Source organism: Diplotaxodon limnothrissa, linkage group LG7 (assembly GCF_057381915.1).
Source record: "Diplotaxodon limnothrissa isolate DT_005_m linkage group LG7, D_limnothrissa_male_GT1.1, whole genome shotgun sequence".
NCBI classification, from domain to species: domain Eukaryota; kingdom Metazoa; phylum Chordata; class Actinopteri; order Cichliformes; family Cichlidae; genus Diplotaxodon; species Diplotaxodon limnothrissa.
The window spans coordinates 14,962,300-14,986,680 of record NC_140602.1 but is presented as its reverse complement, the minus strand read 5'-3'; the positions used below and the strand labels follow the sequence as shown (position 1 = coordinate 14,986,680).

General features: G+C 40.2%; 3 protein-coding genes across 5 annotated transcripts; 1 reads left to right on the top strand and 2 right to left on the bottom strand.

Annotated features, from left to right (window-relative positions):
- Positions 1 to 331: 331 nt before the first annotated feature.
- On the bottom strand, positions 332 to 13,784 carry rab3il1 (RAB3A interacting protein (rabin3)-like 1). 2 transcript variants are annotated; one of them, XM_085357520.1, is made up of 12 exons: positions 13,578 to 13,784; positions 8,912 to 9,080; positions 8,680 to 8,775; positions 7,980 to 8,057; positions 7,614 to 7,832; positions 7,310 to 7,429; positions 3,468 to 3,596; positions 2,989 to 3,101; positions 2,778 to 2,801; positions 2,341 to 2,440; positions 1,746 to 1,812; positions 332 to 1,231 (listed from the first exon to the last, which is right to left on the bottom strand). In XM_085357520.1, the coding sequence occupies exons 1-12, from the start codon at positions 13,781 to 13,783 to the stop codon at positions 1,146 to 1,148; spliced, it is 1,407 nt and encodes a 468-aa protein (XP_085213646.1). In that variant the 5' UTR covers position 13,784; the 3' UTR covers positions 332 to 1,145. The 2 variants fall into 2 exon arrangements, with proteins under 2 accessions (XP_085213646.1, XP_085213647.1); XM_085357521.1 differs by lacking the exon at positions 7,310 to 7,429.
- A 1,230-nt stretch (positions 13,785 to 15,014) lies between these two features.
- best1 (bestrophin 1) lies at positions 15,015 to 19,140 on the top strand. Its single transcript, XM_085357519.1, has 9 exons — positions 15,015 to 15,166; positions 15,969 to 16,063; positions 16,144 to 16,377; positions 16,588 to 16,742; positions 16,825 to 16,902; positions 17,155 to 17,307; positions 17,656 to 17,736; positions 17,823 to 17,974; positions 18,075 to 19,140. Exons 1-9 carry the CDS (start codon positions 15,015 to 15,017, stop codon positions 19,138 to 19,140), a joined length of 2,166 nt encoding a protein of 721 aa, XP_085213645.1.
- Positions 19,141 to 19,509: 369 nt separating this feature from the next.
- fth1b (ferritin, heavy polypeptide 1b) lies at positions 19,510 to 23,212 on the bottom strand. 2 transcript variants are annotated; one of them, XM_085357517.1, is made up of 5 exons: positions 23,079 to 23,212; positions 21,901 to 22,004; positions 21,633 to 21,779; positions 21,289 to 21,414; positions 19,510 to 21,195 (listed from the first exon to the last, which is right to left on the bottom strand). In XM_085357517.1, exons 1-5 carry the CDS (start codon positions 23,140 to 23,142, stop codon positions 21,037 to 21,039), a joined length of 600 nt encoding a protein of 199 aa, XP_085213643.1. In that variant the 5' UTR covers positions 23,143 to 23,212; the 3' UTR covers positions 19,510 to 21,036. The 2 variants fall into 2 exon arrangements, with proteins under 2 accessions (XP_085213643.1, XP_085213644.1); XM_085357518.1 differs by lacking the exon at positions 23,079 to 23,212 and adding an exon at positions 22,439 to 23,042.
- Between the last annotated feature and the right edge of the window lie 1,169 nt (positions 23,213 to 24,381).

Genomic DNA, 24,381 nt, shown 5'->3' with positions numbered 1-24,381 from the left:
GGGATATCTGGTTGCACTGGGTTGAAATTAATTGAAGTGATGAGTCTTTCCCGAGCAAACTTCCGGAGTCTCCCTCTCTTGATCGGATTTCTAATAATAAAAGAGACATGGTACAAAAGTGACAGCTGGTATACAATGCCTCGTGTTTAATGCAGCTTTTACACAGTTGATTATGAGTACACTGAGGTCAGGAACCTCAAAGCCCTGCATAAGGCTAAGAAGCAGTTATTGCACGTTCTGACACACTATACTTCATTGTTACCTTTAAAAGATTTCTGTTTTTTAAAAAAGTCAGTAACAATAAATCTATAATATGAGATACAACCTATATACACTATGGCTATTTTCTGCATTCATGCAAAGTCAATTATGGCTTTTACTTTATGTTCATACTGTTAACTACAGATGTGCAAAACTCAATCACATCTTAAAAGCTTTTTTCACCTGTCACTGTAAAGCTCTCCCTACTCTGAGCATGGGTGGGTAATAATTAACGATACATCTGATTTTTAGGTACAGGGCTAACGAGAAGCTGAAGGTGACTAAGTTAAGTCTTTGTACAAGGCAGAGCAGGAAGTGTACCAACAAAATTAAGGCCACGCTCAGAATGAAGGTCTGGGCTGTGGTGTCTGAGCTGATAACTGAAAGTACAAAGAAAACAAGCTGAATCATTGCTGTGTGGAAACAATAAAACTATTACACCACATATTTGTAATACTTGAGGTTAAGATTGTGCTCATTATTTTGCAGGCTAATGCCTGAATCAGGACACACAGTCTATTGTATAAAAATGAGAAATTTTGTATTCCGTGGGTGATTCAGTAAGAAGTTTCTCCACACTTTCTTGGGGACAACAGTTATTTTCCAGGAATGTGGTGCAACAGAAAAAACTTCTCCGACATGTCTGGGAATAATATCATCTTTTTTTTTTTTTTTTTAAAAACATGGACTTTAATGTCATTCCTGGAGTGCTGGTTTGATTCTAATTGTTTTATTGCATTTCCAAAAGTGACAAACATGTTTTGCTTCCCTTGTTGGTGACCTTTGCTGCAGCACTGTTCAACCTGATCAAAGACATGTGCGTTGCCACAGTTACCCAAGGCTGTAACTGCTATGCTCTCTTGTTGGGTGTTCCAGGTACCGTCCTAGCCCTGGTCAGTGAGGTAGAAACCTAATTTGGCCACATTCATCTCTCTACGAAGACGCATGATTTCCCAGAACATCTGCTCCGCTGAACATGGGAGGAACAAAAAAATTAGAAAGAAAGATGTTGGTTGTTGGCAAAGTTAAGACCGAGTGGTAACAGAGCCGCGCACCTGTAATTCAATTTTAAAGGAAGACACATTATTCTATGTAGTGCATAACTTCATGTGTTTTCTGGGAAAGAAGAAATTATTAAATGATACATCATATAATAAAAAGGACAACTGATTATTAATAAAACATCAACATAATGATTATTAAATAAAGATGTAAAAAGGCAAGATTAATCCATCACAACACGGCTCGTGCCCCAAAAAATACAGTGGAAGAAAGTTACCACAAAGTTACCATGAAATTACCCACTACTTACTTATGCTGTACTTAAAAATACGACCTACTACCTACTTGCAGTACAATTTGTATCTTTCAGTAAAATACCTTAAGTTACTCACTACTTAAAATTCCTCATGCATTGCATAAAATGACTTGCATAATAACTACATTTGCTTAAACTATTTATTTCTGTGTCTCTGCTAACTTACCATCATGTCTCACCAGGCCCTGCTGGATGTAGCGGATATAAGTGAAGAAATTGCAGACAGCCGTGATCTAGAAAAGCGAATATGTGACAAGGTCACGACTCTACACAGTGGCTACGCAAACTTTTATAACACTGGCATGTCTTGGAATTTTGTATCATTCAAACATTATTACTATAACTGCAGAAAAGTAATGAATGCAATTTGAACTTTGCAATTTGTACATATGAAGATGAAAATCACATTAAAGGCCTCTAATGAGAATAAAACAAAACATACAAAACACGAGAAGAAAAAAATGATATACTATGAAAGCTACCTGCCTTAAGGCTTCAGCTAGACAGAAGATGTTAAGTCGTTGCGTGAGTGCATCATTTGCTGGGTGGAGTTAACTAATGCTAATATGGTGCAAAGCATGCTTAGGGCGAGGCACACAGAAACCAAACATTCCTTCAGAGAGAAAGATTGCCTGAGAGAAACAGCTGAGGATCTGAACCACAGGTAGAAACAACATGTGTTTGCTTGAGTCAAACTGTTTGATAAGGGTGTGCAAACAAGACTACAGGTGTGCCTTGGACGGAAAGGAAGTGATATTTACCCGTGCTCGGCTGGAAGGTGAGATGTAATAGTAGCTCTCTTTGTCGCCAAGTTTAATGCGATGTTTGCAAAGCCGTGACAGGCCACTTAATGCACATTTTCTACAAGAGAAAACAACGTGTCAACAATTTATTGCAGCACAACGTAGATGCACAATCATCTGTTTTAGGACAGGATACAGCAAACATGAGCTTACAGGCCTTTAGTTCTTCAACAGTAAAACATACTGAGAACACTTTACAACTCGTTTTAGTGAAAGAGGTGCGCAGAGAGAAAGTTAGCCACAAAAGGAATGAAAGTGGGATCCCGTCTGGTTCATTAATTTACAGATTTGTTTATATCGTTCCACACATCTGTGTTGACAGTTTTTTATTTCATGCCACAGTTATCAGAGTTAGTGAAAAGCTGAAAGGGTTATTAGCTCCCGAGAGGACTTACGTCTCTACTGCAGCCCTAAAGCCACTGGAAAAAAAACAAAACAATTTTAGATCAGGGTGATTAGAAATGTGCCCACTGATTAAACCACTCTCAGTCATAATTATAAGATAGACAAAAGGCTCTGATCATAAACCATCGATGGAAAAACCAAACCAACCAAATCAGAGCAGTGAGTGGTGAAACACGACAGGATGACAGTCGGGTAACTCACTTAGGACCTCCACACTCTATAGCTGAGGCTTTAACCATCGGTACTGCCGACATGGCGACAGGCTCAATGGTCAGAGAGTTGTTCTCCACTGCGCTCTGGACCAGGTGGGACAGCTGTGGAGAACAGGAATCAATAACTTTAACATAACTTCACATTAACTCTTCCACGGCATGCGTTTTTTGGGCATATTGGGGCCAGATGAATGTAAAAACAAAGAATTGCCACATTTTTTTTTTACCTTATTTCTGTTTTTAAGAAAAAATAAGAGCCACATATGAGGATAATCGTTTAAAATTTTGATAAAACAGTAGCAGTATAATGTCCTTATAAGTGGATATCAGGCCCTTGTAGAGCAAAATTGAGTATTTTGGTCTAAATAACCAAAAATGTGATGTCCACATATGTGGACGCCAGGTCCTAGGAGGTTAAACTACACATGAAGCAGCATGGTAGCTGTACAAAGAAGCAGTGAGTATGACCTCTGATCTCGTGAAGGAGAGGCAGGGCCCGATGTCTTCTCTGTAAATACGACTCAGGAAGGCGGAGGAGCGGTCCAGGCTCGGGTGTTCCTTCCACATCAAAAACTCAGCAAACAAAATGGAGTCCATCTGCAGAGAGAAAGCCAAACCTTCACTCAAACTGGATAAAACTGATTCTCTGACACACATCTAGATTAAAGACGTGTTTAATCCCCAAAAGACCGATGACTGACAATAAAAGATCCACTGTTGAACACACAAAAGTGTTTAAATACTAAAGATAAGAAAATCTTGTATTCAAAGAATTCGGGCTGTCAAAACATCAGAGTTTAAAAAGGAAATATCGTCAATATAAAGCCCATAAAATTCCTCCACCTTATTTAGGATTTATATGATAGAAGACAAATGATCTCAGCAGACCTGAAGTGAAAATCCTTTTAAAATAATCAGGAAGTCTGGGAATACCAAAACAGACTGGACTGGAGCAAACCTTGAGCACGCTTTGGTCAATTCATATAGCTCATAATCTGGATTTAGAGAGTGTCTATAAATCTATGTTCTTCATACTTCAAACAAGGCAAGTCTCAACAAGAAGCCCATTTTAATAAAGCAGACAGCGCTGATAGGTCACCTGTGGGTTTAACAAGCAGTTAAAGAAAATTCAAAACACATCAGTCGATCCTTTAAGGTGAAAAACGTAGTTAAGGTCCACCATCGCTATGAATTAAGGGATGTAATCATCTCCTCTCCTTTCATAAAAAGGATGGTCCGATGCATCCTCTGCTAAAGGATGTAATAAATGAAATACTGAAACACCTCATTTTGTTATCTGGAGAATTAAAATAGCTCTTAGTAATGCTGCTGTGCAGATAACTCCAGGTCAGGTCACTCAGTAACTGTCCCAGGCAAAACTGGCTGTTCGACAGCGCTCAGTCAAAGTTATGGAGTTTGTTGTAGGAAGGGATTCCCACAGTGTGAAAATTATGGAGTTTTATACTGAATTTGGCAGGAACACTTTCAGTGGCTGTAAGATCTACAGCGCCTCCTTCAATATTGAAAAAAAAATGTAATATTGAAAATTGTTTCTAGCTGAATGGACACTTTGAGCTCTTTAAGCTAAAAACTGCTCCAAACGGTTTGTTCATTTCCATTTTGACCATTTGTTTAACTTTAGCTTTAATTTTTTTTAATGTTAGTTTTACTTTTTATTCTTTATTCTTATTCTTATCAATGGTGTTGTTGTTGGTAGTAGTAGTAGTAGTAGTAGTAGTAGTATATGGGCGGTACTAGCAACGGGGAAGTAAAATAATCCAATGCATCATTATAACCACTTGACTGACAGTCATGTAGACATCCTCAATGTCAAACATCAGCAACAATGTCTCCTCAGGCTCACTGCATAGACAAATACAGTGGGGCAAAAAAGTATTTAGTCAGCCACCGATTGTGCAAGTTCCCCCACTTAAAATGATGACAGAGGTCAGTAATTTGCACCAGAGGTACACGTCAACTGTGAGAGACAGAATGTGAAAAAAAAATCCATGAATCCACATGGTAGGATTTGTAAAGAATTTATTCGTAAATCAGGGTGGAAAATAAGTATTTGGTCAATAACAAAAATACAACTCAATACTTTGTAACATAACCTTTGTTGGCAATAACAGAGGTCAAACGTTTACTATAGGTCTTTACCAGGTTTGCACACACAGTAGCTGGTATTCTGGCCCATTCCTCCATGCAGATCTTCTCGAGAGCAGTGATGTTTTGGGGCTGTCGCCGAGCAACACGGACTTTCAACTCCCGCCACAGATTTTCTATGGGGTTGAGGTCTGGAGACTGGCTAGGCCACTCCAGGACTTTCAAATGCTTCTTACGGAGCCACTCCTTTGTTGCCCGGGCGGTGTGTTTTGGATCATTGTCATGTTGGAAGACCCAGCCTCGTTTCATCTTCAAAGTTCTCACTAATGGAAGGAGGTTTTGGCTCAAAATCTCACGATACATGGCCCCATTCATTCTGTCCTTAACACGGATCAGTCGTCCTGTCCCCTTGGCAGAAAAACAGCCCCATAGCATGATGTTTCCACCCCCATGCTTCACAGTAGGTATGGTGTTCTTGGGATGCAACTCAGTATTCTTCTTCCTCCAAACACGACGAGTTGAGTTTATACCAAAAAGTTCTACTTTGGTTTCATCTGACCACATGACATTCTCCCAATCCTCTGCTGTATCATCCATGTGCTCTCTGGCAAACTTCAGACGGGCCTGGACATGCACTGGCTTCAGCAGCGGAACACGTCTGGCACTGCGGGATTTGATTCCCTGCCGTTGTAGTGTGTTACTGATGGTGACCTTTGTTACTTTGGTCCCAGCTCTCTGCAGGTCATTCACCAGGTCCCCCCGTGTGGTTCTGGGATCTTTGCTCACCGTTCTCATGATCATTTTGACCCCACGGGATGAGATCTTGCGTGGAGCCCCAGATCGAGGGAGATTATCAGTGGTCTTGTATGTCTTCCATTTTCTGATGATTGCTCCCACAGTTGATTTTTTTCACACCAAGCTGCTTGCCTATTGTAGATTCACTCTTCCCAGTCTGGTGCAGGTCTACAATACTTTTCCTGGTGTCCTTCCAAAGCTCTTTGGTCTTGGCCATGGCAGAGTTTGGAGTCTGACTGTTTGAGGCTGTGGACAGGTGTCTTTTATACAGATGATGAGTTCAAACAGGTGCCATTCATACAGGTAACGCGTGGGGGACAGAAAAGCTTCTTACAGAAGACGTTACAGGTCTGTGAGAGCCAGAGATTTTCCTTGTTTGAGGTGACCAAATACTTATTTTCCACCCTGATTTACGAATAAATTCTTTATAAATCCTACCATGTGGATTCATGGATTTTTTTTTCACATTCTGTCTCTCACAGTTGAAGTGTACCTCTGGTGCAAATTACTGACCTCTGTCATCATTTTAAGTGGGGGAACTTGCACAATCGGTGGCTGACTAAATACTTTTTTGCCCCACTGTATCTCCAGAGAGACAAGATTTTGATTTTGGTTTTTGATTTCTTTAGCTTGTTTTCAAATACACAATATCATTTCTGGTAGTTTTTAGTTCTCTAAAAACTTGTTTTAGTTCGTTATAATAACCTTTGTTCATAGTAAGACATAACACCAGTTATGTGGACAGGATCTAGAGACAATATCTCCACAAATGACACATCACTTGCAGTTAAACATTAATCCATTATGATAGAAAAGTCAAACAATAATTTCAAACTCATAAAAAAAAACAAAAAAAACAACAGCTGCAAAACTGTGAGCCCGAAATTTACAACCTTGGGTAATATGGATAAGAGACACCAGGGACAATTAGTTTTGGTAACCCTACCACACTTTAGCAATGAGCCAGAGGCACTGACATTACTGAACCAGCTCTACAAATTCTCGAAATTATGGCGACATAAAATGGTATCTTTTGTTTTTGTTGTAGTCATACTAGACAATCCAGTGAGTGTGTCATGCTTGGCAATTTTCAAAAATATCTATAATATCTCGATATTAGCCAACATATCAGTGATTATCTGTCAAGAACTGGGTATAAACTTTGTGTATCACTAATGTACGTTCAACACAGATAACTCCAGTAAGAAGCAAACAGCTGCATCAAGAAGTCCCTGTTCACCTTACATACACGCTGACAAATTTCAATACAAACTACAGAAAGAAAAGCTCTCAGACCAGACTCACCACACTCTTGACTCAACAGATATCACAGTCTAGAATCACAGTCAAGACGCAGGTAAATGTGAAAGATTAGAGAAATGTAGGAAATGTAAAGGAATGCAGATTACCTGTCTGCCATCAGTGCCCATCCCCTCTATCTGTTTTTGCCATTGAGGGTCATAGGTCATACTGACAGACTGGCCAGGTATCAGACAGAAGATCAGAGAGAGGAGGGCAGGAGCAGCAGGCTGAGAGAGGAAGAGACCCCAGATAAAGACAAGAAGAACAAGTCGGAGAGGTTAGCAGAAAGAAGGGAAAAAAGGAAAGAGAATCTAGCTAAAAGTGATAAAAGTGACTGGAAACAGAAATGGGAAATAAAGTGGGACGCATACCTGAAGGAGAGGAGAGACAACTGTATAAACTTCAGTTTACCTCTCGGTCCTCTTTGGACACAGGCTGAATGGAAACTTCTTTTTTTGCAGGTGAGAGTGGAAATGCACCGCTGGCACTCTTGTTCCGTATGTGCGATTTGTACGATCCCCTGGTACCTGAAGACTGCAGCTGTGGATGCAGCTGGCGATTTGGTGAAGAAGGTGTGGACGTCAACACCAGAGTCTTGAGTGCCGTCACTTCTGCTTGCAGAACATCAATCTGCAAGCCAGACACAAAAAAATTTAATATTGATAATTTGAGGCTATTTTATGACCTTCAACTATGTGAAAAAAAACTGTTCTGATTCAGGAAAGATTTCTGTTCTTCACTGTTTTAATTTTTTTTTTTTAAAGAAACTTCACACACCTTCCCCTGAGCCTCCTTGAGCTGTTTCTCTGAAGCTGCTTGTTTCACGTTAGCATCACGCACCATCTTGTGAGCCTCCTGTTGAAAAGTAAATTGAGACTAATTAAAATTGTACGTTCAAAGCTCAGCAGCTAGACAAAGACAGTGACTGGCTGGTCAACACAGCAGAACATGTAAGGAAAAAGATGACCTTCGTGGCATTAAAAAACTACTTTTGGTAAGAAGTGTGCTGTCAATTTTGCGACTGAAAGGTATTTTCTGCAGCTGGTCTTACTGCATATGTTTAAGAGTGTAAGATTTTGAAATATACTTTGGATTATTTTCCATCAGAAATTATCTGCGCTGCTCTTAACAGACTTCTGTTCACTATTAAATTGAGCTGGCTGCATCTTTGTTTATATATTGATGCATTTTAGTAGCTAAACCTCAGAGCTAATTTAGAACAAACTTGGTAAATCTTGCTCTTAACAAAGAGATGGACTCCCCCAGAGTCAGTGGGTCAAAATTTTTTCAAAGCAATTACAATGTTGCTTAAAAATCACATCAACCTGAAATTTTTATTTATATAAAGGAAGTGATGGTTCTGTAGAAATGCAAACTGCTGATTTAAGGACTTTTGTGGCATAGCACCAACCACCTTCTTCGTCACCAGCTGTCAGAATTACAGTGCACTCAGCAGAGAGCGATGATTACTGCTGACCTCAAACAGACTGGCTGTCAGCTCCTCTAGCTCCTGCTCCAGTTGATTCCTAACTTGCGACAGACGCTCGCACTCCTTGTCCTTTAGTTTCAGTTCCTGAGATGTGCAGGGGAAAGGGACACAACCACATTTAAAACAGAGAAGAACATTTGCATTGTCAGCGCCTTGTTTTCCTGGTCACACTATCTTTTGTTTCTCTGTGTGTGCGCAACCACAAAGTAGGTTACTATACCTTCTTTGCAGCATCCAGCTGTTCCCTGAGGATTTCGGACCCTTTTTCCCTGATTTCCAGGGAGGAGCTACGAAGCCGGGAGAGCTGGCCATGGCCTCGGATTGACGTGGGCCCGACCTGGCCTCCTCCCTCCATTCTGGTCTCTGGTTCTGGATCCAGATCTACCAACCTTCACAAGACCACAAAAAATAAATTGTGTAATAAAAATAAATAAATATATAAAAATAAAACCAATCCTGTACTTAACTACACCCTAATGAGGTTTACAATTTACTACTACTTCTACTAACAGGTCTCTAATGGCTGGTATGCCGTGTTTACAAAAATACAACCAGAGCATTTTCACATTTAAAACCCAGAGGTTTCCCCAATTTAAAAATATAAAAATAAAATGAAAAGTAGCTCGACAAAAAAAGGATCACAAAATCAAATGTTGGCCTTCAGCATTAGTATATTAATGCTTTTCAGGTAATAGTTTAGATCACAACCCTGGATCCTGACACATTTGCCATTTAGGCTTTGCTAAGTGTACAATCTGATTACTTAACACATCATGTTGGTAGTAAGTGTGTAGATTTTACAGTAATTTAAAAGACTAAAATTAACACCAATGATAAATAAACTAAACATCTACAAGAAATAAAAAGTAAACTGAAACTAGAACCACTTTTTAAAACTACACTATAAAATGTAAACAAAAACTAAAACTGTAGAAAACCAAATAATACTTAAAAGAAAAAACACCAAACCATAACAACCTTAGAGCCAGTGTGATTACTTACAAAACCCTGAGATTCATTTCTACTTACTTTTACAGTGTCAACACAATCTAACAACAATAGCCTTCTTGGTTACAACAGTGCGCTCACTGCAAGACCCCGGGGTGGACCTCGCACCACAGCTTGGAAACCCCTGATACAGCATTAAAAATCCCGACATTTGAATTTAAAGGAAGCTTAAGTTACTTTTATCCCCAAGTTGCAGATAAATCGGTCCACAAAGCAGCTAAATAATTAGCAGACCTTGAGCTAACTAGCTAGTTAGCTTACATTTCCAACTTTTTTTCCTTTCTTTTTTTTTTTTTTTTTTTTTTTTTTTTTTTTTTTTTACCACGGAGAGGTCCCGCGTCAGTATCCGCCCTTACCCTCTCTGTCAGTGTCCGGGACAGCAGATAAATAAACCTCCCAGCCCGTCTGCGTATTTGTCAGCTGCTCCTCTCCAGTTTCCCTGAGCTGCTGCTGCTGTTAAGTTAAGAAATATAGCATAAACCAAGCTAATGTCCGAGCGAGTTTCAGTGAAACTAATCCCAGTCGTTTTCAATCACAGCTGAGGAATGCGGACGCCTGCGCAGACGATCAACCGCCCAGCAGCAGCAGTTTCAGTCAGAAACAAGACGAAAATCAAGAGCAATGCCAGCTCTGGTTTGCACTTCCTAGAAATAACACTCACTCCTTTCTTCTCCTTTTTTTTTTGCCAAGACAGGAAAATGAGTGTATCTCCTTTTTCCTGCCTCCTCCTCCTTCTTCTTCTCTCTTCTTCGCTCTCACAAGTCACATGATGACATCCACCCGACTGCCCAACCGGCACGTCCTGTACGTGGACCAACAAGGTGTCACGGGTCTACCTGCTTAGGTGTATGCTTTTTGCGTGACCAGAGACAACCGATTACAGAGTCACTCTATGGAAAATCAGTGAGTCCCCCCTCTCTGATCCCCAAATATCAGCTGATAATTTTTATTTTACTTTATTTTGTAGTAACTTTATCATACTTAATGGAACCATACAAATAATTTTTCTTCACTGGGTAAAAGCCATTCAGGGCACAGAAATGAAGCAAGAGGCCTAAAATCCAGCTTTTGTAAGTGCAATGTAGCACAGAGTGACAGAGCCTTATGTACTTACCGTGTTTATATACTTTATATTAAGTGTTAAAATCTCTTACATTCAAGGATGATAAAACATAACGTGCGCTAGTTGCATTTATTTATTTTTTTGTAATCAAAATTAAAAATAGTAAGTTACTAAAAATTGTTTTTTCATTTAGTAGAACTTGATTTTTCCGATTGTGCAATACTAATTGTTTACCCACAAGTTATTTTTAGTACTGTGTACTGGCAATGAATAAGATGTCTTAACATAGTTATCTTTTTCTCTTTTTTTCAGTCCACATGTTTGCATACTTTTTTAAGTTCCTGGAACTAATTAGGTTGTACAGGGTACTCAGAATAAATAAGTTGCCCTAACTTAGTTATCTTAAGTAAGATTAGCTTTTTTGAGGCAACAAGTTTGCATACTTTTTTTAAGTTCTGGGAACTAATTTGATTTTACAGTGACCTGATTCCTGCTGTAATTAAATCAGAAGTTTGATCAAAAGATAGTCAAGAATCAATAAAGTTGAATAAAAATATAATTTTAATGTGTAAACCTTTAAGCCCTGTCTGTGAGGAAAGTGTAGCAGGCAGAAAGATAGAGAAATAGAAATGTTTTTGATTTTATTATGCATGAACAACCAGAAGAAGTCATTTTTAACTGTATTGCGATTGATTAAGCCTTCTTTTTTTACAAATTGGATTCACTGTTTTTGAGATTTGCTCTGCTCACTGCCACGATCTTGGATTGGGGCAGTGAGGGCGTTCTCCCCTTAGCCATGCAGGATGGCTGAGGATTGTAAAACCAAAACTGAGAAAGTTTTTGATTTGAAGGTAAATATGTTAAATAAAAAAGTTAATTATGAACCAAAGTTAGTTTGCAGTCTTATCTGCAAACGTGCTGAACTTATTGTACCAAAAGGGTGGTGAGATTTTATCCCCTATGGTTGCCTCCAGGGTCCCTGAACTTTAATGTTCATCATGGTTTTATATTCATATGAAATATGGTTGAAGTTACAAATAATAATATCAGCGCCAATACTCTAAGTTTACATTTTTTTCTATTCTTGGATCTGTTTGATGTCACTAAGAGCCAATATTCTAATATGGTTATCTCAGCCCCACACCTTTTACTGTGAAATCAGAAGCCCCATCCACTTGCTCTTCAAACCTGGTCTGCCAAAATCACAGAGCGGGGATGTCAAACTTGTTTTATATTGTGGGCTGGACCAGTTAAACTATCCTTTCTTTAACTACACACGTAATCCCTGAGATATAGTAACATAGTGTTATGTGTTAACATATATATATATAAAATGTAAAATATCTACTTCAGGTTCTTCTATGAGATAAAGAAATGCTGTTGCATTAATTACAGACATCTATCAGCATGACTCTTTTGGGTGTAAATTGTAAGAAATAAATGTGTAAAATTACAGAGTTCTGGTATCTCATTGCCCAGGCTGTCCTGTAAGTATATATTTTTTTATTTTACTGAGGGCCTATTATTACTATTACTATTAAACAAAAAAGAAATTTCTTAAGTAGTTTCTGGAAAAAACAGGAACTTTGCTGTCACTGAATTGTTTTACTTAATTACTTTGGTGTAGTATGAATGGCCATGGTGGAGGTCTTTATCATTTGGCAAAACTATAAAACTTACAGTTAAAAGTCTAGGATTATTCCTTCCTTCGCATTTTCTAAAGCCATCCAATTGGCCGGATTGGAGTCTTTAACTGGCCGATTCCGGCACCTGGGCCTTATTTTTGACACTCCTACTATAGATGGTGTAAGAGACCGATGTAGCTACTCAGCTGTTTATGAAGTCCTGAAACCGCACGTGATGAGCAAGGAGTGGATCTGACTTTAAAACCAAGAAGGAAGCCCACTTGTTGGGTAATGACATTTAATTGACGAGTCTTTAGCCAATGAGCATTCTTAGACAACCTCCTGACTCTAAGCCTAATCATTTCAATATGTCCTAAAAATACAGAGCAAGGTTTTTTGCAACCAGATGAGTCGCCTCCTGCTGGCCATTAAAAGGAATGCACAAATCAGTAGACGTAAGACCAGTGTGATAAGGGTGGGGATAAATCATGTCCAGGAACACTAATTAATAGATCACAATTTCACACAAGGCTGTGAGACTGTGTTGGTTTACATGAAGCAGCCAATCAGAAGAGAGGACAGGGAGCTACAATGGTTTCCTTCAGGGGATGAACTTGGCTACTCCAAGGTCCAGTTTTTCTTAAAGTTTTTTAATCTCTGACATGTCCTGTCAGTGAATTTGTCAGTAGGAAAGAATTAGGAATACTGCTGACTGCAGGGTTTAAGACGCTAAAACTCAAAACGTTCTGTGCGGATTACATTTCAAGCATTTATCCTCCATCTCAGGCCAACACCGGCACGTTTTCCAACTTTTGCATGATCGCTGAACAGCAGAAGGATTTTTCATTTACAAAACATGCCTAAGAAAATACCAATCACTGTTGGAGTTACACTAAAACTAAACACAGACCTTTGTTTGCACTTTTGCATATCTGACTCGGTCACCTTGTTACAAGTGCACGCGCCCACAATCACAGACTTCACACTGAGCAGGACTTGTGACAAAGCAATGTGCTACTTTTAGATACATTTTACACCATGTGCAGAATTACACAACTATCTCTGGAGAATCTGGATAAAGGGAAGATAAATGTATACATGAATCTTTATACATAAGCAGCAACTGGCACGTGTTATGTTAAAAAATGTGTTTTATCAGTTTATCCAGTGCTCCAAGATTTAACACTTACTGTCCGACAACACAGCCTTCCTCCTCGATGACCTTGCTAGACTTGTGCCTGACAGTAGACACATTTTGTGTGCCAAAGAAGACTGCAGAGGAGTATACTGCAATCCCAGATATTCCCGCCTTGAGGACTTCATATCCCGGGCTCGATGAAGTTGAAGGTGGAGAAGAGGAAATCTGGACGCTGTGAATTCCCTCAAAAGCATCCATAAGTTATCTCTCAGGCTGTGCAGAGATTCATCAAATGCTGTTGGATAGCTCCTGGGATGATTTAGTTTGTGGAAGGATGACTCTGACGTGTGTGGGTATTAAGCACCTAAGATGCAGAAAACACAGAGTTACATACTGCAACTTAAAATCAGTGCAACTAACTTCAAGATCTTTTCCCCTTTCTGAATACCACATTTTCTTTTCTTTGCAGGCTGATTGTGCTCAGTCTGTTAAACTGCACTTGTGAGATGAATTAAGGAGAAAAAAATAGAGAGGATATACTCACCAGAAATATGTAAAACTGATTCACAGATGTTGCCAGTGCAGAAGAAAATCTGCCAAAAGCAGCAGAAACCAAACACCCTGCACTTCGCCCTGCTGTTGGTCCTTCTGGTTATACAGGAAGGGTTAATCACTAACACACTCTGACCAGTAGCAATTCAGCTGTATGCATTTTTTCCAGCAGAGGGGTGTCACACACGTTCTCACCTGACCAGGAGTTTGCCATGATGAAATCCTGCTACAGATGGGAAAAAAACAGCAAAGGTGACCTGACATTGAAACACTAGAACAATAGCTCAGAGGTGTGTACCTAATGCACACCTCTGAGATGTAGAAAAAGTGTTAAATTACAAAAAGTCGAAGCAGGCTGAGATTTGGTTCACAGAGTCATATTTCTAACCTAAACCCACACACTCAGCATTTATACTCGTACCAGCCTATTTGTGGCAGTGTGGGTTCTCTGCTGCCCTCAGATTTGCTCAGATTAACAGGAGCTGGCCTCACAATGCAGCTTTGTTGGAGAAACAGATTAACACATCAAGTGACCGGAGGTGTAGGAGGCCCTCGCTCGCTTTTTCTTTCCTGCTTTGCTTTCTCCAACATTATCCCTGAACGCTGCCACCGCACATCTTGAACCGCAGAGAGCATGATGGCCATTTTCGTTTTCTTTAAGTAAGTCTGCGCATATCACCTCTCTCACAACCTTGAAATCCGAATCGCATCACATTTCAAGGTGTCTTTTTCCAATCAGATTAAATGAGGACCACAAATCAACCCATCTGAGCTGCTTGGTTTACCTCTCTGTCCTTTCAGATCTGTCACCACACTGGTCTTAAGGGGCTGATCGCCGAACCTGAGCTCAGACGAAGCACGGAGGACAACACCACGCTGGTTTCCTTCATGTCAGGCCACAGTCAGCCAGCACGTTGGCCAACAAGCAGCAGCAGCGATGACAGTGACGTACTCCCGCCGAGTTGCTGATGCGGGTTTGGGGACCTTTTTTCACCTTCTCCTGCGATGGAAGGGCAGCATCTACAAACTGCTCTACAGGGAGCTTATCATCTTCACTCTGCTCTACTACTTCTTCAGTGTTGTTTACAGGTAGGAAAGTCACATTACAGCAGCACGAGTTTTGCTCTCATAATGACATTTTTCTGTTTTTAAGAGAGAGTTAACTGTTTTGGTCCCAAAACTGGGAATTATGAGTCATCTTTTAGGCCTCAGTTGGATTAGGAACATAATTAACTTTAAATGTAATTTTACTTTAAAGCTTCAAAAAAAACAAACAAACAAACAAACAAAACTAGCACTCATAAATTAATTAGACTACCACTCCAATGTAAGGTTTATGTCCCTTATGCTCTATATTTAACAGTATTGGTAATAACTAAAATCAGTTTCTGTAATGGTTTATGGCTCTTTAAACAAAGTGATATTTGTATTGCTAAAATATGATTGTTGTTGTTAAGCAGAAAGAAAAATATTGTAAAGCACATTATTATTATTAACTTACATTCCTGAACAAAGAGTTTAGATTTAGTGGTCAGATGTTGTGTTTTCTTGTTTTTATCACAGATGGTGTAATAAATCACTGTACATGCTTTCCTCTCCTTTTTATTGTGCCATTCAGTGTTATCTACAAAAATGAAAATTCACAAACATCTCAAAAGTTCATTCTTATTATGAGTAGATGGTTGCGTGTCTGTTTGAGTAGCACCCTGCTACATAACGGCATCTGTGACCCCTTTTACAGCTCTTAAAATAGCTTTAAGTGTTCTGCGAGATGTATTTCACAAGGCAGGTATTAACAAAAGTAACAACCCTTCTGACTTTGGCAAGTAAAAGAGTCACTTTGCTGTTTTAACAGAGCTCACGTCAGTGCTTTTGATATTTCCCTCACCAGGTTTGTGTTAAACGATGATCAGAAGAGGCTGTTTGAAAAGTTGTCGATATACTGCGACCGCTACGCAGAGCTCATCCCTGTGTCATTTGTGTTGGGTGAGTTGTGGCTCACTAACCCTAACCCTTTTAAGTCAGGAGGGCATCACTGAAAGTTTCACTTCATTTATCTTAACCAGGTTTCTATGTGACTTTGGTCGTGTCCCGTTGGTGGGGACAGTTTGAGAATGTACCCTGGCCAGACCGTTTGGCAGCATTAGTCGGAGGTCACGTTCGAGGAGCTGACGAAACATCCCGGCTGACCCGCAGGACACTTATGAGGTACGCCAACCTCTCTGGTGTGCTCATCTACCGCTCCGTCAGCACAGCAGTCTACAAGAGGTTTCCAACCATGGAGCATTTGGTGCAGGCAGGTGGGTCGTTTGCTGTTATTAGTCTTGCCTCTTTAAAACATAGCATGCTGTGCAGAAGCTGCACAGCATTCAGACCCAATGTCTTCTTCTCATGTGGCTGAACTGATGAGAAGATTATGAGGCGAGCTCTGGCTGTTCACCAGGACTATGCGTGCAGGAACACGCACCTTTTGGCTGCTTTCATCAACACGTTGTGTTTTTCCATCTCAGGTTTGATGACATCAGAAGAGCTGAGGCACTTGGAGGATTTGCCCTCCCCTCATAATAAGTTCTGGGTGCCCTGCATGTGGTTTGTCAGCCTGGCTCTGAGAGCACGGACTGAGGGTCGCATCAACAACGACGTGGCGCTCACTGCTCTCCTCACTGTAGGTGCCCGTGTGCAAACCAAAGCCTCACAGCCTGCAAATATTTTCTGGTTTTGCATGACTTTTACTGTTTTCTGTTTAGGAGTTGAATAGCTTACGGGCGAAGTGTATGAAGCTGTACGGCTATGACTGGATCAGCCTGCCTCTTGTCTATACTCAGGTTTTTGTTTATATTGCATTCAGCACTGAAACCAAAAAGTAGCCGATAGCAGTAATATTAGGTACTAAAAATATAATGGTTTTCTTGCAATAATCATCATATACCTTAAATCGTTAACCCTCCCTAATCCAGATGCATTTGATCGGCAATAAAAGCCATAACTCAAGATAAACTGTTTCTCTAGGATGGTGTAAAACAATCCTAATTAAAGGCATATAATCAGTTAATGCTCTGACTTTTTTTTTTAATTAGGTGGCAACAGTTGCAGTCTACAGCTTCTTCCTAGCGTGTCTGATCGGTCGTCAGTTCTTGGATCCAACTCAGGGATACCCTGGTCATGAAATGGATTTCTACCTCCCTATTTTTACCCTGTTGCAGTTTTTCTTCTATGTTGGATGGCTGAAGGTGAGGGACCACTGATTGATCATGTCTGTGGTTCTTAAAGTTGAGGCCTTCCGCCACAAAAAGAAAGGAATTCGCTACTGGACAGTTCATCCCATTGAGCACTAAAGATGTGCAGAACAAGACTTGGAAAACATTTTTCTTTAATTGAACAGATGAAACATCCCCAACTTTGACAAAAACAGCTGGTCAACAAATGAAATAACCACTTGTGTTGAAAAAATAAATATAAACAAGAACTAAAAAGGAGGATTACTAACATCTAAACTCTGGATTATGCTGATTGCTGACTTTGACTTGTTAATTTGTCCACTGAGTTTCATTGAGGTAGTGTGTTTGTTTTGGTCTCAGGTGGCTGAACAACTCATAAATCCATTCGGTGAAGATGATGATGATTTTGAAACCAACTGGCTTGTGGACCGCAATTTGCAGGTGTGAATCTAAACCAAACTATTTGCTAACTGATCCTAGACAGCGAGTGTATTGTTTGAGTCAATGTGGTTTTCACTGTGTCCCAGGTCTCATTGTTATCTGTGGATGAGATGTACGATAGCCTGCCTCTGGTTGAGAGGGATATGTACTGGAATGAGTCGGAACCTCAGCCGCCCTACACTACTGCCAGCGCTGAACACCGCAAACCCTCCTTCATGGGCTCAGCGCTGGATATCAGGTTTAATGATTCTTTCTTTCTTTCTTTCTTTCTTTCTTTCTTTTTCTTTCTTCTTAATAAACTTGCTGAACATATGTCAAACCTTCTGTTTGGTCTTCAGTGTTCCTAAGGAGGAGATGGAGTTCCAGTCCAATCTGGAGCAGATCAAAGAAAATGAGGAAGCCAACTACTCCACTCCTCTGCTTGGAGGGCTTGGTCGTCTTCTCGGTGTCCACTCCCCAAACTTCCCTCGCTCCTCCCGGGTGTCACTTCTCCGCCGTCGCCCTGGAGCTCCACTAAGCCGCTTTCCCCTTTACTTGCACACAGAGGCACCTTTGACTCAAGGTCAAGCCTGCCAGGAGGGAGATCCTGACTACGCCTTTTCCACCACACCCTTGTACGAAAGACCAGGTTTCTATAGCTGCCCACAAACCCCAATTCACTGCATTCCTCCTGCGGTGCCCCGTCCTCGACCTGCTAGGAGAACCCAAAATGACTTGGATCACAGCTGCAGTTCTCTAGCCCCTCCAACTGTGGGCTCCCAGATGCTGCCTCCCGACACCCCTAACCACATCCCCCCTCCGCCATCCTCTGCTTTCCCCTGGCTGAGTGAGGATGGGGATACGCAGAGTGCACCTACCTTCTCCTTCCCCGACCCTCCACCTGAACTCTGTCCAATATCTAAACTCAGACTGGGACACGGCCTGCTATCTCGCCGCCCTCCCCCTCCTCGCCTCACCCTGGACACCCTACCATCTGCTGACATTCAGCCTGGACCAGCAAGTGGCCGGGCTGCGGGAGGCGGAGGAGAAAGGGTGTTCTCGTTCACTCCGCCCTCTCGCACAACGGCAGCAAATCCCGGTAATCCCAACAGCAGCTCTAGCAGCATTAATGTAACAAGCACCAACAGCGCAGGCACGACGGGAAGTCTTTGCAACGGCACAGGTCACGGTAATTTTAGTAACCATGGGAACTTCAGCGGCAACATGAGGGCAAGCAACGGGGGCACCAACGGTGGGTTGAGCAATAACATGAACACAGTTTCCACTTCAGCACCATCGCAGCAAGAAACCAATCAGCAAAACTCGCCCAACGATTCAGGAATCTCACTCGCCGAAGGAGACCTGCTGGGCGTTCTGGTGGATGGTGGGGTGAACAAGGCAGCAGGAGGGAGGGAGCAGGACTAAGAAAAGAAGGTGTGACTCACTGTTTTTTTTTTAAGCACATGTGCCAAATATCTCACAAAAACAGGCACTGGACTGTATCAGCTGGAGCCACTAAAAATTATTTACTTTCCAATGAACTCTCACAGAAGAATTAACCTACTTGTAATATTTTTTAAAAAAGGACCTTATGAGATTTGACCCTCAGTGCATTATGGAAAAATACTTTCCAGTTTCATCAGTGGCAGCCAAAATGTGTATATTCTTCATCTGTGGTAGTCTTTGCATCAGTGTCTTTATTAATAAATATTATATATTATTCTTCTTTTGACACTATTAAAGTTTTTTTCCAAATAAAATGAAAAACTTTAATTTATTTGTACATTACAACTTTATTGTTTTATTTTACAAGCATACTGAATCTACAATTTGACTTAACATCTGCAGAAGGAAGCAATCAGTCCAAATAAAATACAATGAGAAAACATTTTCACAGGTCTCACTGCTTATGCATGTTAATGTTTATTTAACTGTCAAAAATAAAACAAGCTGAAAGATTTTATGAGACATTAAAAAAATGACAAAAATGTACAATGTTATTCATAATTATGGATGGTAGAGCTAGCTTGTCTGCTCCAATGGACCTGGCATGTTAAAAAATGGTGTATATTTGAGAGATAGGGAATTGTATTCTTAGCTGTGAACTATCAGTGTTCTGTTTCAAGTATGCTTCCTTCAGGATTTGATAGATGGGCAAGTGGCTTTTTCCACCATTAAAAGTGCATTTAGCTGCAATTTCAGCTTTCTGAGCTATCTCATCGCACTGCCCTACATCATGCTCTTGAGGTGGCTCGTCTGTTTAAGTCAGATGTAGTGAAAGTGGAGTTTCATTGATTGGACAAAGCAGAAGGCGTCTCACAGTGAGATACAGAGCTCAGTTTTCAGAGAACTAGAGTTGTGCTAGTAACCAAAGGTTTCTTAAAATAAAGACAAATGGAAAACAACACACACACACACACACACACACACACACACACACACACACACACACACACACACACACGCTATAAAATAATAAATATAATTAAATTAACCAGTGTTTTAGTATTGTTACATATTGTAACAAGAATATATTGGAGTGGTCTATAAACATGGTTCTTGGCTTTTATGTGTGGATGGTGGTTAAACTATGAGAAATATTCTGTGAAAAAAAGAAAAAGAATAAAATAACTGAATAGGCCAGAAAAACCTTATTGCGAATAATACCGTGGTAGCTTTATCAGTACACAGAAGCCTGGGGCTTCAGCTGGACAAAATACCTCAGCCTGAGTGTGTAATTTTTGGGAGGTGTAGCTTAATGCCAACATGGTGCCACACTACCTGAAGAGGAGCTTGAAAAGCCAAAAAATGCACCAAGATGGTTGGACTTAAGTGCTAAATAAGAGCTAATGAAGTGATGACACACATGGTAGGTCCAACTCTGTCCAAAGTGCCTTTACCTTACTTTACAGTCACAAAATTTTAAACACCACTGGTATAACAGATAACAAAGCAGAATTTCTCTTTGCTTTTTAAATTCTCAAACAAAAAAGGTTGATTAACAATTTTTCAATGCATGTAATTTAAATTATTGCAGCCTAAAACGTTTCAGTGCCACGGTCCAATCTTCCTAAACCTGACATGTAAGGAAACCTGAATGCATAACTAGCATGATTTAAAGGCCTGCTTAGTCTTTTTTTTTTTTTTTTTTTACACACTACACGTAGTATGAGGTGAGGGTTACACAACTCCAGTCTGCGCTACAGCCTCTGCTAACAGCTAATGAACACAAATAAAGCAGCATTCTTTTATAACATATGCAGTATATACTGTATTTGGCAGACATGCAGCAGAATTACCCATGATCACATGTGCCTCAATTTAACTGCCCTCTTCAGCCATGGTGTGTTTGTCAAAGAGGTACTCAGCCATGCCGCTCTGAGGGGCTCCCATCCGGCGTAGGTTTGAGGTCCAGTCGGCGAGCTGTTTGATGGATTTTACCTGCTCATCCAGAAAATGTGTTTCTATGAAGTCGCACATCTGCGGGGGACGGAAAAAGACAATATGCTGCATCTTACTAGATAGTCATATCCGAACAGCGGAGACTGTACATCCTCCACGCCTGCTTCTTACATGAGGGTCATTGTGTTCAGTGGCCATTTTCTGCAGGTCCAGCAGGGATTGGTTTACATTTTTCTCCAGCTGCAGGGCACACTCCAAGGCCTCCACGCCACTCCCCCACTCATCTCTATCCGGTTTCTAACGCATTAATATTTCAAGAAGATTCAGCACCGATCAGATTCATGTAAAATTATTCATATTAAAGCAACCTGAAGCACTGCAGTCCATCCATTTTTATAATTAAAAAACATTGTAAAGCCTTGATGAATAAAAAGACTGTTTTGTTTTTTAATATAAAAAGACATGAATTTGGCTTTTTTTTTTTTTAACTCATTAGCGAAAATATCCTTACATACCCTGATGTCTTGCAGAAATATTTTGCCTCCCCGCTTGTTCTGGAAGGTCATCAGCTTCTCTGCATGCACAACCTCTTCTTTGGACTGATTGTGAAAAAACTTTGCAAAATTTGGCAAGCATTTATCATCCCTTTCAAAATAATATGCCTAAAAGTCAGGAGAGTAAACAAAAATAAACAAACAAAAAGATTAAAACACTCTTTTTAATGCCTTTGAAATAACACAGGGCTGTGATACATAACACCACTGACTCAGAAACATTTCTTACCATAGAGAGATAAACATAAGAGGCATACAGCTCCAGGTTTATCTGTCTATTAATAGCAGCCTCGCAGTCATGGTGGAAGTTTTGACGGATCTGAGAAGTCATTTCTGGAAAGATCATAACAATAACTAAATGCTGATCAAATGTAAGGCTGTTCATAACTGGAGAAGCAGATTATTCAGGCAGTTAATTGCAGTATGTTGCATTTTAAAAAAGTATCTAGCCATCAATACTGAGACACTGAGAATTTACACTTCACGTGTTTGTTTGCCTGCATCAAACTAAACACAACTACTTTTAAAACATCTGAAAAATGTCCCTACATATAAATAATCGAGTGGACACTACAACGTCATCTGTATTCACATTAATCCAGACAAATGACCTTGGGACTAAAAAAGGCAAACACCAGAGCAGCTGTTGGTCAAAGTTAATAGTAAAGTAGCAGACAACTTCTGTCTTAAATTTGCACCTAGTTAATACAGAATCCGTGTTTCGTGACACTGAACTTGTGATAAGACGAGACACAAACATTGTTTACCTGCACACGCAAAGAAACCACAGCGTTCAAGCCTGCAGCTACTGCCAAATAACGGGCTACCACCCGCGTTGTTTTATTTGTTGTTCTTGTTGGCCGTGGTGTACCTGCGTATACTAAGCATTACGGTAAGTGCTGCTTTTAACATAAAAGCTGCCTCTCGGTGTCTCCCGCACAATAACAGTCTGGTGTTGAATTGAAATATTAAAACTCTTAATCGATCTCGTTACACGCAAGTCACTAAGTTTGAAGGGAGTATATATATATATCCCAATTCCCCAGAAGCGCTTTTATCGTTAAGGTATTTCTTACACTACCGTAATGCTTAGTATAAATACATGAAAAACAACGCTGGTTGCTTGCGTGACCCAAGCGGAGGCTGGCTTAGCAGCTATGAGGAACGTTAGGTTATGGCAGTGGCATGAATAAGGCCAATTTGGTGGCTAAATTATATCAAAATTTAAGCTTCGTGCACCTTGCAGGCATCGAAGCCCACGCTAACTGAACAACAGTTGCGTTGCCAAATATATTCAGCGCAGCTAATCGCTGCTAGCAACCAAATCTTAGTCAGCTGATTTCACAAACAACAGGACAGGTTGCACATTTAAACCCAGCTGCGGAGGAAGCGGTTATATAAACCAACCTTCTTCGACGATTTCACACGTTTCGCTAAACTTATCGCTGATAGTTGCGCTTGCTTGCGACATTAAATTTTCAACTAAGGACTTAACTCGCCGTTTTGCCGACGCGCAAACGCACTTAGGTGACTGCAACGCTGTTGACGTTAGCCGTTAAAGGTGCGGAATGGACACGTTAAAATTAAAAGCTTTTGTGGCTATGTGGACAGCACACAAACCAGTGTGCCAGCGGCTGCATTAGTCTGAAATTATGTTTAATCATTGTGCATTGTTTTGTTTTTTTATGTTTAAATTAAAGACTGACACATTCCCCAAAAATTAAACACTGAAGATTCAAACTATGAAAATATTCATAACAAAAACAAGTAAATCTTGTAGATCTTGGGACCTGTCTTGTCTTTCATGCATTGCGTATTCCGTAGACCAAAGGTAAAACACTACAATGGAAACTGGTACATATTTAATGCCGCCTTTTAATTTCGATTTCTTTTATTATGCTGTCTGACAGAGATGTCAGTCTAATTTTACAGAATCTCCCCGCTCTCTCTCAGGATAAAACATTTATTTACAGTTCATTCTTGTAATGTTAATATAAGAAAAAGAAATGCAATTGCAACAGGACGTCTGTTTTTTCTACGCGATGAAGAAAATTGCTTTTGTAGTAAATAAATGAAATCTGTCAGCATGACTCTTTAGGCTTAAATTCTAAGAAATAAACATTTAAAAGCATTCAAGTTTATAGCTACTGTTCTTTATCAGGAGCTACAAAGACAAAAAGTCCAAAATGTAGGCCTTCCTTTACATTTACCAAAGCTGTCCAGTGGGTCCAATACTGGGCTCAAGACCTGTCTGACACCCATTTTAGGGATCAGTAAACCCGAATAAAGAGCATCTGAACTTTATAATAATAAATGCAGAGAATTCTCGGTTGTAGCCTGAAACTAAACGAAATTAAAAACCCAGATTTTAAACCAATTACAAAGTCTATAACTGAGAGGCTGCATGTGTGATCTAGATCGATGTAACTTAAGTCAAGCTAAACCTTACTTTAGTGAAATAAACGCACCAAATTTAAAATTTTCCCCAGCCGTGGTGCCAAAACTATTAAGTAGCTATTCTGGAACACACAGCAGACTTCTTAGAGGATTTCCCTGAGCTTTAAGCTTTACAACCAGCTTTCAACACAGTGCTGCATTTTGAACTAAAAGTCATGACAACTGCTGAGTGACAAAATCCTTTTACAGCACATACCTCTAATAGAGAAAGTTTGACATACCAGATTGAAGAAAACAACCATAAATATTATAA